Raw genomic sequence first — 18,195 nt, forward strand, 5'->3', positions numbered from 1 at the left:
TGGTGGGGCGGGAAGCAGAAAGCAGCCTGAAGGCTTCTTCCTCTGTCGTTGGTTCTAATGTAGAAAGTGAGTAGGTGCTGGATGCAATTCTGAGGAAACTGGGATCAGGGCTAGCCATTCAGTTTTCATAGATTTCTTTTTGGTGTGGTCGATGTTTTTCTTTAAAATAGGCAGCTAGTTCTACAGCAGTCAGGTCTGTCACAGTTCCTTGAGGCTGAGGAGGGAGTGGAAGGTCTCGAAGAGTTGTTTGGGGCTGTGGGATAGTGAGGAAACAAGGTAGGTGAAATAGACTTGTTTGGCATGGTGAAGGGCTAGGATATGTCTTAAGCATGATTTTAAAGTGAAGCACGTCTGTGTGTAGCTTCGATTTTCTCCACAGCCGCTCGGCACACCCAGAGCACCGCCGGATGAAGCGCGTTTGGGATGTGAGCCAAGGTTGCCGTGGTCTGCGGTTGATGGCACGGGACACGGGGTTGCTGCTTCATCCAGTGCATGGCTGAGGGTGGGTTAGGGCAGGGGAGGAGAGAGATAGGGGGACAGGGAGGACTGAATGGTCTCGGCGAACTGTTTGGTGCAGATTAGAGATGAGCGAGCACCAAAATGCTCGGTGCTCGTTGCTTGAGTTGAACTTTCCGCGATGCTCGAGAGCTCGTTTCGAGTAACGAACCCCATTGAAGTCAATGGGTGACTCGAGCATTTTTGTATATGACCCATGCTCCGCTAAGGTTTTCATTTGTGAAAATATGGAAAACCTACGAAAGTGATGGAAAAGACACAGAAACGGATAGGGCAGGCAAGGGGCAACATGCAGGGCTGCATCTCAGGTTCCCAGGTCTCATAATTAAGCCACAATAGCGGCAAGAGTGCCCCCTAACAATTACAATTTACTTCGGACAAATCTTCATTAGCAAGGCACACCTTAACTAAGCACCACACTACCTCCAACCAAGCACAATCACTGCCTGCGGGACACACAGCTGCCTCTTCTCCTGGGTTACATGCTGCCCAAACCCCCCGCACGACTCTGCATCCGCAGCGCACACAAAAGTGTCCCTGCGCAGCCCTCAGCTGCCCTCATGCCACACGCTGGCCTCATAGCCACACCACCCTCATGTCTATTTATAAGGGCGTCTGCAATGAGGAGGAACCGGAGGCACACACTGGAGAGGGTTGGCAGGTAGCGACCCTCTCTAAAAGGAGGGGGGGGGCGATAGCCCACAATGCTGTAGAGAATCGATGAGAATTTGATGTTCGATCTTCATTCCAATCCTGTGCCACCTCCGTCAGGAGCTGCAAACGTGGGCATAAAGGGGACTCAGGTGCCAGCCCAGCACTTCTACACATCTCCACAATGCAGCAATACTCTGTGTGGGAAGTATGTGAGCGGGCCCTGGGTCAGCCTCTGTCCCAGCAAACACCTTGTGTGGCCCAAGGTGCTGTGAGTGACATAGCAATGGGGAATCCATGTGTCCACACACTACTCATTCTGTTTGGGTGTCGCACACCTCATCGACAAAGCAAGGGGTAAACCATCTGCACTCTGCAACCTATCCAAGTCTGTCAGTGTTTTGGGGACAGACAGGTAAAACACCTCAATGGGAAGTCTGTGTGCACCCGCAGCATGGGTGGCTCCCAGGAACTCACCGACGGTACATAAAGAAATCCCATTGCAGTGCCCGGATAGCTGAGGTTACGTGAGAGAAAATACATGTTGGCTTCGGCTCACACTCCATGCCCTAGTCAGTCTGGGTTTTTTTCATAGTGCCAGGCAGGTACAACTCCACTATGGGAAGTCTGTGTGCACCCACAGCATGGGTGGCTCCCAGGAACTCACCGACGGTACATAAAGAAATCCCATTGCAGTGCCCCGGATAGCTGAGGTTACGTGAGAGAAAATACATGTTGGCTTCGGCTCACACTCCATGCCCTAGTGAGTCTGGGTTTTTTTCATAGTGCCAGGCAGGTACAACTCCACTATGGGAAGTCTGTGTATACCCACAGCTTGGTTGGCTCCCAGGAACCCACAGACAGTACATAAAGAAATCCCATTGCAGTGCCCCGGATAGCTGAGGTAACATAAGAGAAAATACATGTTGGCTTCGGCCCACACTCCATGCCGTAGTCAGTCTGTTTTTTTTTGTTTTTTTTTTAAGTGCCAGGCAGGTACAACTCTGCTATGGGAAGTCTGTGCGCACCCACAGCATGGGTGGCTCCCAGGAACCCACAGACAGTACATAAATAAATCCCATTGCAGTGCCCCGGATAGCTGAGGTATCGTGAGAGAAAATACATGTTGGCTTCGGCCCACACTCCATGCCCTAGTCAGTCTGGGTTTTCTTGGGGGCCAGATAGGTAGAATACGGCGATGGGAAAACTTAGTGCACCCATAGTATACACAGACCCCTGTAATATTCCTGTAGCAAAGGTATAAGCTGACCCCAGTAACAGTTATGTTGCAGAAGTCTAGGGAGACCCCAGTAACATTTCTGTAGTAACAGTATAGACAGACCCCTGTAGCATTTACGTGGCAGAAGTATAGGCAGACCCCAGTAACATTTTAGTAGCAGAAGTATACGCAGACCCCAGTAACATTTATGTAGCAGCAGTATTGGCAGACCCCTGTAACATTTCTTCAGCAGCAGTATAGGCAGACCCCTGTAACATTTCTGTAGAAGAAGTATAGGAAGACCCCTGTAACATTTCAGTAGCAGCAGTATAGGTAGAGCCCAGTATTAGTAACATTTCAGTTGTAACAGTATGGACAGATCCCAGTAACATTTCGGTAGTAACAGTATAGGCCGACCCCAGTAACATTTGTGTAGCAGCAGTATAGGCAGACCCCTGTAACATTTATGTAGCAGCAGTATAGACAGACCCCTGTAACATTTCTGCAGCTGAAGTATAGGCAGAGCCCTGTAACATTAATGCAGTTACGCTCCTCTTCTTTGGCCCAAACCAGTGTCTCAGATAACTGTGGTAACACGAGAGAAAATACATGATGCGCATTGCTTATCCCCTGACCCCCAAGCAGGAGGAGGAGGCGGCCTTACAAGGCCAAGAAACCATTATCAGGGCCTGCTGCAGCCTCTGTGGGAAGGATGTTAGAGGCTCCTTGGCCAGGCTCGGTCCAGGCAAACACCTTGTGAGACCCAAGGTGCCGGGACTGACATAGCAATGGGAAGTCCATGTGCCCACACAGTATTCATTCTGTCTAGGTGTTGGATAGCTCTATCGACACCACAAGGGGAAAGCCATCTGCGCTATGCACCCTACCCAAGTCAGTCAGTGACTTTGTGCCGGACAGGTAAATCATCGCTATGGGAAGTCTTTGTGCATCCACAGCGTAGGCGAGCTGAAGGAACCCAAAGACAGTAATAAACATGTAGAAATGACAGTGCCCAAACATGGCAGACTTGCACTGCGCCAAGGACATAGGCCTCTGCACACACCCTAAGCAATCGTGGGCATACAGCGGACTCCGATGCTAGTACAGCTGTGAAGGTCTCCTCAATGCAGTAACGCACTTCTTGTTTGGCCCAAACCAGTGTCTCAGATAACTGTGGTAACACGGGAGAAAATACATGATGCCCAGTGCTGATCCCCTGACCCTAAGCAAGAGGAGGAGGTGGCATTACAAGGCCAAGACACCATGACCAGGACTCGCTATAGTCTGTGTGGGAAGCATGTTAGCAGGGCCAGGGTCAGGCTCAGTTCTGTGCCTCCACCTTGAATTTTGCCTCCATGGGCAAAATCAAACCTTCAGATGCGAATAAGAGTCAATGGACAACAGTGAAGCCACAGAACAAAAGTGGAAGCGACAACAGCTATGTGGAAAAGCTACTATTTTCTGAGGCAAGAGGGGCATTTGACAGCAATGAAAAGGATATTCTAGGTACTAAAAGTCAGAACTCCTCCTCATCTCAATCTGAAATATGGACCTCAGAATGTGAGCTGTCGTTTGCTGCCCTAAAGACTGCTCTGTCCAGCTCTCCGGTCCTGCAGGCCCCAGACTTCCCCTGGAGGTTTGGGGATGCCAGCGTTTATGGCCTTGGGGCTGTCCTCAGCCAAGTCTGTGCTCAGGGAGAAGAACACCCTGTGCTTTACCTCAGCCGTAAGCTCCTGCCTAGAGAGGTGGCATATGCCATGGTCGAGAAGGAATGTTTAGCCATCATCTGGGCCTACAACCATATCTGTACGGGCGTAACTTCACGGTAATCACGGATCACAATCCACTTAGCTGGTTAAACCGTGTGGCCGGAGAAAATGGCAAGCTCCAACGCTGGAGCCTGACGCTGCAGTCCTACGACTTTACTTTCCAGCACAAGAAGGGAAGTGAACATGGCAACGCGGACGGACTGTCCCGTCGAGATGAAGTGACAGAGACGGGCCCTGGAAGTGATCCAGTGCGCCCCTCCCCCACAGTCCCCCCTTCAGTGTCCACACACAATGCACCCTCAAAGTACCCACACACAGTGCACCCCCCACAATGACCTCCCCACAGTGCCCTCCACAGTACACCCCCCACAAAGCCCCCAACACAGTTCCCCCCTTCACTGTCACCCACCACAATGCCCTCCCACAGTCCCCCGCCACAATGCCCTCCCACAGTCCCCCACACAATGCCCTCCCACAGTCCCCCCTACAGTGCACTCTTGCATCCACCTCCGCCAGAAGTCTATGTGACAGCACATCCACCTCCGCCAGAAGTCTATGCGAAAGCACATCCACCTCCGCCAGAAGTCTTTGTGACTGCATACCCACCTCCGCCAGAAGTCTATGTGACCGCACATCCACCCCGCAAGAAGCCTATGTGTCCGCACACGCACCCCGCAAGAAGTCTGTGACCGCACACCCACCTCCGTCAGAAGTCTATGTGACCAAACCCACCTCCGTCAGAAGTCTATGTGACCACACCCACCTCTTCCAGAAGTCTATGTGCAGTCACATAGACTTCTGGCGGAGGTGGGTGTGCGGTCACATAGACTTCTTGCGGGGTGGGTGTGCGGTCACATAGACTTCTGGCGGAGTTGGGTGTTCAGTCACATAGACTTCTGGCTGAGGTGGGTGTGCGGTCACATAGACTTCTTGTGGGGTGGGTGTGCGGTCGCATAGACTTCTTGTGGGGTGGGTGTGCGGTCACATAGACTTCTGGCGGGGTGGGTGCACGGTTACATAGACTTCTGGCGGAGGTGGGTGTGTGGTCACATAGACTTCTGGCGGAGGTGGGTGTGCGGTCACATAGACTTCTTGTGACAGCCGGCCGGACTCCCGCACCCCCCTCCCCCCGCAAAGTGACAGCCGTCCGGACTCCCGCACCCCCCTCCCCCCGCAAAGTGACAGCTGACCCGCCCCCCCCGCAAAGTGACAGCCGGCCAGACTCCCGCACCCCCCTCACCCCGCAAAGTGACAACCGTCCGGTCTCCCGCACCCACCCCCCCACCCCCGCAAAGTGACTGCCGTCCCGCTGACTCCCACACCCCCGCAAAGTGACAGCCGGTCCCGACTCCCGCCGCCCCCCCGCAAAGTGACAACCGGCCCGGCTCCCGCAACCCCCCCCCTGCAAAGTGACAGCCGGCCCGGCTCCCGCACACACACACACCCCACCCCCGCAAAGTGACAGCCGGCCCGACTCCCGCACACACACATCCCCACCCCGTAAAGTGACAGCCGGCCCGACTCCCAGACCACCCCCCCCCAGCCACAAGTAACAGGCCGCCCCCCTCCCACAGCCCAACCACACCCCATTCTCATTGACTTACCCAGCCCAGAAGGAAGGTCCGCCGGGGGAAGCGACTCCTCCTCTGTCTGCCGGAGCCCGGGGAAGCCAGGGCAAGCCAGGTGAAGACTGCGCATGCGCCTGCATCAGGCGCGTTCACAGGGACCTGAACAGCCAGAAGAAGAGCGCCTGCGCGACTGATGGGAGAAGACCGACTGATGGAAGAAGAGCCAAGGCAACAGACAGGTAAATATAGGGGGGGCACCGGATCAGGTAAATATATATTTTCTGTATGGCATATTTACAAAGCACACATTATATTACAAAGTGCTTTGTAATAGCCATACAGAAGTATATAGATCCATTTGTCACGGCGGGACAACCCTTTTAAGTGCTCAGGAACAGTTTCAAATTACGTAACCCCATCACTGGTTGGGCTTGCGCCTGTCCGTTTGGTACTCACACGTAGCTAAAATCATAAACAGAAATATGGCGGGCATATCCTCACGATCGGAGGCTCTCCTGCCGAGATATGACCAAACATATATAAATATGATTCCTCAGAGCTCCTACAAGACCAACCCTCCATTCTCTGTATGACCTAAGTAGGCGTGGAGAGGAGGTGTGTACTAGGGACCCTTTTGAAATGTGGGCCGCCTCAGGTCCCATTTGTCGATCCACGGAGCTATACTGTGATATATGGACTTTCCTATGTTCTGGCTCTCCACCGCCCAGACCCCTTTGGGCCGTGTATCCCAAAATCTGGTAACTTTCTTTTAATTTCTCCTGTTTTATTTTAAATCTGCTGAGTGTGTATTCATACTGTATTCCTTATTCTCCCATGTAACAACCTTTTTCTTTGTATACCTTTGTACATTCTGTATGTATTGCACAGCTAGACCTTTTCTAGAATAAAAGTACAATTTATCAGTTCAAGCCTTGTCCGTTTTAACAACGAACCATAATACTCCGAAGATTGTGTTTATAATTTATAGATCGGGTCCAATGCCCCTGAACATTGGTGGTGGTGGCAGCTTTGTATGGGTATTGTACAGCTCTGGAGTGCGTTGGAACGGATCAGGCGGTGATTTGAGCTTTTGCTTCGCATGCGTGCAGAAGCCCCGAGAAAGCCAGGTACAAATCAGCCTGAATTCTAACGACTCCACACTTACAATATCGCTAGAGTGATCGAGGACTGAGGTGGAATCGATAGGTATGGTCCCCCCTCTCCCTCTTCTGTGTCCGGTACGTGACACATATGTTGTCTATTAAGCATTTCAAAGTGTTTGCAATGCAAGTTTCTGGCTATACCACTCATCTTTGTCAGGAATTACCAAAGATGATCACAAGTAAAGGCTTCATCAGTCCAGAATCAGTCTGGGGGTATGTGGATCTCATCTGGCCTGCTTCCACCAAGGATATGTGCCTGCTGTAACTCTGTCCCCAGACCTCCAGGGATGCTGTGTTCTATAGTCAGCTCTATTCCTACCTCAGCTGTAAACTAAAATATGTAATTATCAGTACCAACAAGATGGAAGCCTTCATTATTCCACTGGCAGCATGCCAACCATTACCTTCCAAACTTTAACCCTTAGGGGGGCCAGGTCTTGATGATGATCATCCTAATATTTTATTGGTCCTACTTCTTCCAAACCATCCATGTTGGTCTTCTTGTCCCAGAAAAGTCCGCAAGATAAAAAAAGACAGAAGGAGCTGGATGTTCCCGATGACATATCTTATCTATATTAGAAGATGTCCAAAGAGAGGAGAACCTGATGGCAAAACAATGGGTTTCCAGCTGTAGGGCAGCAGGGTGGCAGAAGTGGGTATGCCCGAGCTGATAAACCTTCTGTGCTTACTGTCAAATAACCTGCAGGAGATTGCAATCCAGAACAACAATAACCTTCATAGTGTGGCCCCAGCTAACCAGCCAAACCCCATACAAGGAACAGCCCCTGTTTGGCCATCATATCCTTTGCAACCTAGTTTTCAGGCTCCTGTCTCTTATGACAATAACCCAGCTGCCATGTTTGATCCATCGACCATTTATAATCCATCTGCTTTTAACCCTTATACGTTTTAAAACCAAAATAATTGTACCATTATGTTCTTAGTGAAGGGCATTCATATCTACAGTGTTAAAAAAAGTAATAATAATAATCCAACGTTCTTGATTCTAACAGTTGTTTTCCTTTTGCCGGAAGGCACCCATTTAAAATTAACATGTGTACATTTTTAAAGATTGTTTCTATTTTTTTTTTCGTTAGTGTGTTTTTAAATACTGTTCAATGTTTTTATTGTTTATACGCAGACCCCTCTAACATTTCTGTAGCAGCAGTATAGGCAGACCCCTGTAACATTTAGGTAGCAGAGGTATAGACCAACCCCAGTACCATTTTTGTAGGTGCAGTATACGCAGACCCCATTACCATTTCTGTAGAAGTATAGGCAGACCCCAGTAACATTTCTGTAGCAGCAGTATAGGCAGACCCCTGTAACATTTACGTGGCAGCAGTATAGGCAGACCCCAGTAACATCCTTGTGGCAGCAGTATAGGCAGACCCCTGTAACATTTACGTGGCAGAAGTATAGGCAGGCCCCTGTAACATTTAAGTGGCAGCAGTATAGGCAGACCCCTGTAACATTCTTGTAGCAGAAGTATAGGCAGACTCCTGTAACATTTTTGTAGCAGCAGTATAGGCAAACCCCAATAACATTTCAGTAGCAGAAGTATAGGTTAGACCGAAGTAACATTTCTGTTGCAGAAGTATAGGCAGACCCCTGTAACATTACTGTGGCAGAAGTATAGGCAGGCAGACCCGAGTTACATTTCTGTAGCAAGAGTGTAGGCCAACCCCTGACACATTGGTGTACCATGAGTGTAGGTGAAGGCCAGAAAAATTACTTGGATCACAGTATAGGCGAGGGCCCGAAAAATTAGTGTACCAACAGTACAAATGTACCCCTGAAAAATTGCTCAACTGAGAGTGTAAGTGAAACCCATTAATATTTTAGCTCGCTGTGGCTTAATTTGTAACAGAGCCCGGAGGCAGCCCTGTTAAAAAAATTGGTTCATGTAAAAGTTTAAATGCTTTAGTTAGAAACTTTGAAAAATTGTTTAAAAATAGTTAGATGAGCTTTTTGGGCCGCAGAAAAATTGGCAGTTCAGTGTGATGACATTATGCTTCAGGAGGAGGAGCAGGAGGAGGAGGACTAATATCATAGCCAGATTGACAAAGGTAAATGTCCCTTTTTCTCCGGTGATAGAAAAGAATGCTTGTATCCGCAGTTGCAGCGAAAAGAATCTTTAGGCTCCACTGCTCTCCACTAGTGGAGAAGAGAAGTCTGGGGAAATCCAGGCTTTGTTCATCTTTATAAGTGTAAGCAGGTCGGCACTGGCAGTTGACAGGCGGGTACGCTAATCCGTGATGATTCCCCTGTCAGAACCTGCAACTCTCGGGGCCTCCGTGCCCACACCACCGGTCCTGCCACCCGGGTTACAGGAGTGCGGCATAGGGGAGCCCCGGTTCTTGTGATCTCCCCGGGCCGCTGTAAGACTGGTCGCCGCCGGGTTGCTAGGGAGGCAGCTGGTGCTTCTAGTCACTTGACTACCAGGCTGGCTTCCCTAGTAACTGTCTGTGCAGCAAGACTGGGGGCGTGTCCCCAGCACCTCCCTGATTAGCCCTGCTGCTGTCAGGCTCCCCGCCCCAATCAGCTTCTGGGGCGGGAGCGCTGACAGCATTTAAATATGTGTGTTTTCCTTTCAGCCCTTGCCAGTGTTAGTTTGGTTCTCCTGCTACACCTGCATTATTTCTGACTGCTCTTTTGTGACCCCGGCCTTCCTGACCTCTGCTTTTGGACCTTGACTACGTTTGCCTGACCCCTCTGTACTGCGTACCCTCCTGTTGCCGACCCGGATTGTCTGACTATTCTACCGTTTGTTTGTCTTCAGTGTCTGTTTGTCTTCCCGTGTCCCGCTTCCCTAGTGAGGGTAGGGACCGCCGCCCAGTTGTTGCCCTGGGGGTTAGCCCAGGGGGGCAAGTAGGCAGGGACAGGGGTTGCGGGATATCTCAGGGACCCCCATATCCCGGACACTGTCCTGACATCCCCCAGCTGCAATAAACACCATCTCTGACAAGATGCTAGCAGCAAGGCAAGCCAGCACCTCCAGGGCATACAGCGCAAGTTCGTGCCACGTGTCCAGCTTTGACACCCAATAGTTGTATGGAGCAGAGGCATCACAGAGGACATTCCTCTTCGAGAATGAGAGTGGAAAGGTTCTCCTTATACCGTGGGTCGAGAAGGGTGTACACCCAAAAATCCGTAGTGGCCAGAATGCGTCTAACACGAGTGTCACAAGAAAGGCATCCTAACATGAAGTCCGCCATGTGTGCCAGGGTACCAGTACGCAACACATCGCTGTCCTCACTAGGAAGATCACTTTCTGGATCCTCCTCCTCCTCCACAGGCCATACACGCTGAACAGATGAGAGGCATGCAGCATGGGTACCCTCTGCAGTGGGCCCAGCTGTCTGTTCCCCCTCCTCCTCCTGCTCCTCCCTCTCCTCCTTCTCCAAAACGCGCTGGGATATAGACATGAGGGAGCTCTGACTATCAAGCGACATACTCTCTTCCCCCGTCTCCTGTTCTGACCGCAAAGCGTCAGCCTTTATGCTTTGCAGCGAACTTCTCAGCAGGCATAGCAGAGGAATGGTGATGCTAATGATTGTAGCATCGCTGCTCACCATCTAGGTAGACTCCTCAAAGTTTCCAAGGACCTGGCAGATATCTGCCATCCAGGCCCACTCCTCATTAAAGAATTGAGGAGGCTGACTCCCACTACGCCGCCCATGTTGGAGTTGGTATTCCACTATTGCTCTACGCTGCTCATACAGCCTGGCCAACTTGTGCAGCGTAGAATTCCACCGTGTGGGCACGTCGCACAGCAGTCGGTGCTCTGGCAGATTAAACCGATGTTGCAGGGTCCTCAGGGTGGCAGCGTCCACGGTGGACTTGCGGAAATGTGCGCAGATGCAACGCAGCTTGCCGAGCAGGACAGACAAGTGCGGGTAGTTTTTCAGAAACCGCTGAATCACCAAATTGAAGACGTAGGCCAGGCATGGCACGTGTGTGAGGCTGGCGAGCTGCAGAGCCACCACCAGGTTACGGCGGTTGTCACGCACGACCATGCCCGATTGAAGGCTCAGCCGCGAAAGCCAGAGGTTGGTCTGCTCTGTCAGACCCTGCAACAGTTCGGGGGTGTGTGCCTCTTGTCACCTGAGGAGTTTCAGCACGGCCTGGAATTATTGGCGTACAGTTGGAGGCTGACAGCGGTATTGTAATGGTAACTCCAGGCAGAAACATAGAATACAGAAGGCTGCAAACTGGCCTAGCCGTGCAATAGTGAGGCGCTACAACTTCCACCAGACAACCTGTAAAATGCACACGGTCAGGGGTAGCCCAACGAAGGAGCTTTTGTTGTAATTTTTTTGACTTTCCCTCTATCAGTGGCTGTGGCCGTACGCTGTGCATAAAGTTCACGGCAGACACAGAGCGGTGTAAAAAATTTTGGAATTATTGGCATACAGTTGGAGGCAGACAGCGGTTATGTAACGCAAACTGCAGCCAGAAAAAAATTATACGGAAGGCTGCAAACACGCCTAGCTGTGCAATAGTGATGCACTACAACTCCCAGCAGCTATGCAGTAAAATGCACACGGTCATAGGTAGCCCTAAGAAGGACCGTTGGGGTTCTTGTAGACAGGATTCTACACTACCACTGTCCCTGCCTCACCAGCACTGCCCCTATACTCTGTGTAATTGACTGCAAACTGAGAATGCTATAGCTGTAATGGCCTGCACAGCCCGAGATGAAAAAAAAAAAAAAAAATTGTGCAAAACTGCTCCCAGCAGCCACAACAGTAATGCACATGGTCAGATGTGGCCCTAAGAAGGACCTTTGGGGTTCTTGAAGACGCTAACACTATCCCTGAATGAGCAACAGCACCTACCCTAATCTCTGCCAGCATGTGCCTGAGGCGAGCCGCGGGCGGGACCGTTTTAAATACTGGGCGGTCACTTTATCTCACCAGCCACTCACTGTAGGGGGATGGGATAGGGCTGGAACGTCACAAGAGGAAGTTGTAATGCCTTCCCTGCATGTCTATTGGCTAAAAAATGGTGCTAAACATGCAGGCAAGGAAATGGAATTGACTCGAGTAGCGCGTGGTGCTCGTCTAGAGTAACGAGCATCTCAAGTACCCTAAGATTCGAACGAGCATCAAGCTCGGACGAGTATGCTCGCTCATCTCTAGTGCAGATGGACTGGAGGTTCCTAGAGGTGCAATAGATAAGTGGGTCAAAGGAGATGCTAGGGTGCCTGATGGAGAAAGAGAGGAGGTTGTGATCTGAGAGTGGAAGGGGGGAGTTAGTGAAGTGAGAGGCAGAGCAGAGACAGAGGAAGACTAAATCAAGAGTGTTACCATCTCTATGAGTGGGGAGTCCTATTAGTGATAAGACGAGGGACAAGGTAAGCATTAAAAGCCGGGAGGCAAATGAGGAGCTAGGGTCGTTAGTAGGGATGTTGAAATCAGAAAGGATGAGGGTTGGGATTTCACAGGATAGGAAGTGGGAAAGCCAGGTGACGAAGTGGTCTAGGAACAGGCAGGTGGGACCTGGGAGTTGGTAAATAACTGCGACATGCAGGGGCAGTGGGTGGAAGAGTCACAGGGTGTGCACTTCGAAAGACTGGAACGTAAGCGAGGGAGCTGAGGGAATGACCTGGAAGGTACAGTTAGGCGAGAGGATGATGTCTACTCCTCCACCGTGCCTGTTGTCCTATCTGGACATGTGGGAGAACTGCAGGCCATTATAGGACAATGAATCGGACCGCTGTATCCAGGTTTCAGTCAGGGCGAGCAGGTTAAAGTGTTTGGTGGTAAGAAGGTCATTAATAGTTGGGAGTTTGTTGTATGCTGATTGGGAGTTCCATAGGGCGCATTTGAATGAGGCAGGGGGGGAAGGCATTTTGGTAGAGAGCAGTAGGGGGTGGCCAGGGTTGGGGGTTGTAATATGCTTTTATTTCCATTTGATTTAAGTCTGATATTTACGGTCCAAAAATCGGATAGAAATATCATTTGTATGAATCCCCTTTAAGGGCTTCTTCAGGCGGCCATATTTCTGTCCGTTTTTGCTCACATAAAATATATGCAGAGAATAAAACCCAAGAAATCGGACCCGCTCTATCCGTGTATTGTGCAGCAAAGGCCCCCATAGAAATGTATCAGAGGTGCGCAAATACTGGAGCAGAAAGCAGGAACACGGGCAACACGCTGCGCAACTCAGTGAAAAACAGAACACATCTGGGCCTCATTGGACTTAATAGTCCTTTAAATCAGGGTGGGGGGCTTTCATGCACCCATGGGAACGGGCCCTGCGGGTGCAGAAAGTACAGTATTATGTGCTGATGGTGATGCACACAACCACTATTAGAGTGACTTCACACGAGCGGATTTCCACCACATAACCAGCAGCTATTAGGTTCTATTGAACCTTATAGTGCAATACTCACGGTGCGGAATTCCACTGCGGAATTCCGCACCGTTAAATCACCTGACCTCACCCGCGGCATGCTCTGTTTGCCGTGGGTGTACACGCGGACGGCTTCCATTGCAGTCAATGGAAGCCATCCGTCACGCTATCTTCCGCTGTAGGAAAGCGGAAGATAGCGTGAAACCGCTGCCCCGCCCACCACCAGCCGCGTCATATGACGCAGCCGACGCATCATGTGACACTGTGGGCGTGTCATATGATGCGGCCAGTGCGTCACATGACGCTGCCCGCGCGTTACGCACTCTGTCGCGCATGCGCGCCGAAGCCTCACGCGGGACGTCGGGCGCCGGATCCAGAGGTAAGTATGGGGTCTCTGGGGGGGCGCCGTGACGGGCTCCGCCTCACAATTCTGCTTGTGGAGCCCGTCACGGCCGTGTGAAGCCGGCCTTAGGGTTTCTTCATGCTCGCACTTTGCCTCCCTTCAGTCTTTCCTTCTTTCGGTTCTATTTTGGGCCACAGAGATGGAAATAAAACAGAATGAAACGGTTCCAGCTTTATCCAATTTCAATGAGGTTTTCAAAAATGAAACGATTTCTTCGCTCCCGTTCCTTTTTTTTTTTACAGAATAAAAAGTGTTGTTTGCAACTCGATTTGTCCATTAAAAACTGAAGCCGTACAGAAGGCGGGTGAGCGGGTGCAGCGCCCTGTCTGCTGCTCATTATAGTGCACCCCACTCAAATGGAAACGTTTACCCTGGTTTACACGAGTCGGAATCCCACTGGAATTCTTTCAGTTTTGCCGCAGCAAAAAACCATGAGACTTCTGCCAGGAAAGCGCAGCTTCAAAACCCGCGGCACTCATCAATCCCCTAGAGAGGAGCGCGGCGACAACAGAAAAAAAAATAGACATGCTGCGGCCTGGGAATCCGCTTTGCCGCGACTGATTGGCCGTCCCCTGTGGACGAGCTTTTTGACAAACCGGGATTAGCGGCCGCAGGCAGATTTGCCGCAGTGAAATTGCACACGGAATTTCTGCGGCAAATCCTCCCTGTGTGAACCCAGCCTTAATGTCCCATTTGTCACATTACAGAGATGTCGCCGGGTCGGACCCCTCCTGGTGATCAGCTGCTCCTCTACTGTCTGCAGGGAATCCCAGACTATAAAACACTCACATATATAGTTGTGACCAATCGTTTAGGACCGACGAAAAATGCAGTTATCCCCAAAGTTCACTGCTTCAGTGTTTTTAGCTTTCTCTGGCTGCTCTTGTACACAACGTAGTCACCTCTGCAGCACTTGTACAGAACGTAGTCACCTCTGCTGCACTGTAGATGACACGTTCCCCTCTTGTGCACTCAGACACGGCACATTCCCCTCTCCAGCACTCGTACACAACACATTCCTCTCTGCTGCACTTGTACATAGCACACGCCTCTCTGCTGCACTAGGACACGGCACACTCCCCTCTGCTGCACTCGGACACGGCACACTCCCCTCTGCTGCACTCGGACACGACACACTCCCCTCTGCTGCACTCGGACACGGCACACTCCCCTCTGCTGCACTCGGACACGACACACTCCCCTCTGCTGCACTCGGACACGGCACACTCCCCTCTGCTGCACTCGGACACGGCACACCCCCGTCTGCTGCACTCGGACACAACACATTTCCCTCTGCTGTACTCGGACACAACACATTTCCCTCTGCTGTACTCGGACATGGCACAACCCCCTCTGCTGCACTCGGACACAACACATTCCCCCCTGCTGCACTCGTACACGGCACATGGCCCTCTGCTGCACTCGTACACGACACATTCCTCTCTGCTGCACTCGGACACGGCACACTCCCCTCTGCTGCACTCGTACATTAAGCCCAGCTTCATACAAATATATTGCCACATGTCGATAATACGGATCCGTGAAGTTGGCGTGTTACAGATAACAGCAGCCGCACACAATTTGGATTTCATCCTTATTCGCCTCCTTATTTTCTGCCATTAGTTTTATTTCCTGACCGGACAAATATGGATCCGTATTTACAATATAAAATAACGCCAATGACTGCGGCACAGCGGCGAATCAGACACAAGTAGCGCCTGCTGGGCTGGAGGAATGGAACCGTTACATTACTGCTTATTACAGTCGGTAAAACACGGAGCGAATGTGCAGTAATAATACTTGTCTGTAAGCGGCCGTATACTCCGTAACACAGAATGGAGCAGCAGTCAGTAATCAGCACAACAGCACCGACATGGCCGTGACACACTCCGCCAGCGGAATATCACAGCAGAGTCCATCACGGCATCCCCTAAAGACCCCATACTCGCTTCTCCAGATCCACTGTGTGCGTCCCGACTGGCGAGTGGGCGCCTGCGCATTGCTGTGTGTTACGCACTGAAAGTACGGGATGGCGCAGCCGCCATGGTCACGTAATCACGCAATACTTCCGCTGTGCTACAGCGGAAGTATAGCATGATGGCCGGCTTCCATTGACTATAATGGAAGACAGTCGTGCGTATTCACACAGCAATTAGAACATGCCGCTGTTTCTATCACATTGTGGAATTCCACGGTAGAATTCCGTAGTGTGAAAAATGAGCTATTACGTTCAACGGAACCTAATGGCTGCGGCATAACGCTGCGGATTTCTGCTGCGTGAAATGTCTCTTCGCAGATAATATTAACGCTCCTTCTCCTTTAAGATTCGGAGGTCGGCGCAGTGACTCCGATTTAGGACGTCCCTGTAGGTGGATCCTCTTCTCTCTGCTGTAGGCGAGGCTTTCTGTTTATTCTCATGAGGAAGTAACTCTGGAAGATAAGAAATGTGAGAAAGTCAGAGTATGTAACCGTGTACAGTATGAGATGATCTCCGGGGGTCCAGTGCACGGTCTGTCACCGACATGTCCAGGGTGCTCCTCATCTGTATATAACCGTGTACAGTATGATCTCCGGCGGGTCCAGTGTGGGGTCTGTCACCGACGTGTCCTGGGGGCTCCTCATCAGTATGTAACCGTGTACAGTATGAGTTGATCTCTGGGGGTCCAGTGTGGGGTCTGTCACCGACGTGTCCTGGGGGCTCCTCATTAGTGTGTAACCATGTACAGTATGATCTCCAGGGGTCCAGTGTGGGGTCTGTCACCGACATGTCATGGGGACTCCTCATCTGTATGTAACCATGTACAGTATGAGATGATCTCCGGGGCTCCATTGTGGGGGTCTGTCACCGATGTGTCCTGGGGGCTCCTCATCTGTATGTAACCGTGTACAGTATTAGAGGATCTCCGGGGGTCCAGTGTGGGGTCTTTCACTGACGTGTCTTGGGGGCTCCTCATCTGTATGTAACCATGTACAGTATGATCTCCGGGGGTCCGTTGTGGGGTCTTTCATTGACGTGTCTTGGGGGCTCCTCATCTGTATGTAACCGTGTACAGTATGATCTCCGGGGGTCCACTGTGCGGTCTGTCACCGATGTGTCCTAGGGGCTCTTCATCTTTATTTAATGGTGTACAGTATGAGATGATCCCCGGGGGATCCAGTGTGGGGTCTGTCACCGACGTGTCCTGGGGGCTCCTTATGTGTATGTAACCGTATACATTATGAGATGATCTCAGGGGGTTCAGTGTGGGGTCTGTCACCGACGTGTCCTGGGGTCTCCTCATCTGTATGTAACTGTGTACAGTATGATCTCCGGGAGGTCCAGTGTGGGGTCTGTCACCGACATGTCCTGAAGGGCTCCTCATCAGCATGTAACAGTGTACAGTAAGAGATGATCTCCGTGGGGTCCAGTGTGGGGTCTGTCACCGACGTATCCAGGGGGCTCCTCATCCGTATGTAACAGTGTACAGTATGATCTCTGGGGGTCTAGTGCGGGGTCTGTCCCTGACATGTGCTGGGGCTCCTCATCTGTATGTACCGTGTACAGTATGATCTCCGGGGGTCCAGTGCAGGGTCTGTCACCAACGTGTCCTGGGGGCTCCTCATCTGTATGTAAGCATCTACAGTATGAGATGTTCTCCGGGGGTCCAGTGTGGGGTCTGTCACTGATGTGTTCTGGGGGCTCCTCATCTGTATGTGAGCGTGTACAGTATGATCTTCGTTGGTCCAGTGTAGGGTTTGTCACAGACGTGTCTGGGGGCTCCTCATCTATATGTAACCGTGTAGAGTATGACATGATCTCCAGGGGGTCCAGTGTGGGGTCTGTCACTGACGTGTGCTGGGGGCTCCTCATCTGTATGTAACCGTGTTAAGTATGAGATGATCTCGGGGGGTCCAGTGCGGGGTCTGTCACCAATGTGTCCTGGGGGCTCCTCATCTGTATGTAACCATGTACAGTATGAGATGATCTTTGGGGAGGTCCAGTGTGGGGTCTGTCACCGACGTGTCCTCGGGGTTCCTCATCTGTATGCAACCGTGTACAGTATGATCTCCAAGGCTCCAGTGCGGGGTCTCTTCACCAACGTGTCTTGGGGGCTTCTCATCTGTATGTAACCATGTAAAGTATGATCTCCGGTGCTCCAGTGTGGTGTCTGTCGCCGACGTGTCCTGGGGGCTCCTCATCTGTATGTAACTGTGTACAGTATGATCTCCGGGGGTCCAGTGTGGGGTCTGTCCACGAAATGTCCTGCGGGCTCCTCATCTGTATGTAACCGTGTACAGTAAGAGGTGATCTCCGGGGGGTCCAGTGTGGGGTCTGTCACCGACGTGTCCTGGGGGCTCCTCATCTGTATGTAACCGTGTACAGTATGATCTCTGGGGGTCCAGTGTGGGTTCTGTCACTGATGTGTGGTAGGAGCTCCTCATCTGTATGTAACAGTGTACAGTATGATCTCCGGGGGTCCACTGCAGGGTCTGTCACCGACGTGTCCTGGGGGCTCCTCTTCTGTATGTAAGCATCTACAGTATGAGATGATCTCCGGGAGTCCAG

The 18,195-nt window shown here is 51.3% G+C and overlaps 3 protein-coding genes across 12 annotated transcripts in view; 1 reads left to right on the plus strand and 2 right to left on the minus strand.

Annotated features, from left to right (window-relative positions):
- The window catches only part of LOC136613053 (NACHT, LRR and PYD domains-containing protein 1b allele 2-like), a 517,886-nt gene that overhangs the window by 489,797 nt on the left and 9,894 nt on the right, over positions 1-18,195 (minus strand). The gene's annotated exons all lie outside the window — the stretch shown is intronic.
- Positions 14,711-15,172, minus strand: LOC136610336 (keratin-associated protein 4-12-like). Its single transcript, XM_066589566.1, has one exon. It carries the CDS (start codon positions 15,170-15,172, stop codon positions 14,711-14,713), a length of 462 nt encoding a protein of 153 aa, XP_066445663.1.
- LOC136613050 (uncharacterized) overlaps positions 16,017-18,195 on the plus strand; it is a 185,437-nt gene continuing 183,258 nt past the window's right edge. For 2 of the 10 annotated variants that reach the window (XM_066593867.1, XM_066593863.1), the window contains exon 1: positions 16,031-16,109. The gene's annotated coding sequence lies outside the window, so the exon portion shown is untranslated. The other 8 variants (XM_066593866.1, XM_066593868.1, XM_066593869.1 and 5 more) reach the window with 7 other exon arrangements.

Source organism: Eleutherodactylus coqui, chromosome 2, assembly GCF_035609145.1.
Source record: "Eleutherodactylus coqui strain aEleCoq1 chromosome 2, aEleCoq1.hap1, whole genome shotgun sequence".
Lineage (NCBI taxonomy): Eukaryota > Metazoa > Chordata > Amphibia > Anura > Eleutherodactylidae > Eleutherodactylus > Eleutherodactylus coqui.

Bases quoted from the DNA above. Each gene is read 5' to 3' on its own strand.
- LOC136610336 (XM_066589566.1), bottom strand. From the start codon at position 15,172: ATGTGGCAATATATTTGTATGAAGCTGGGCTTAATGTACGAGTGCAGC.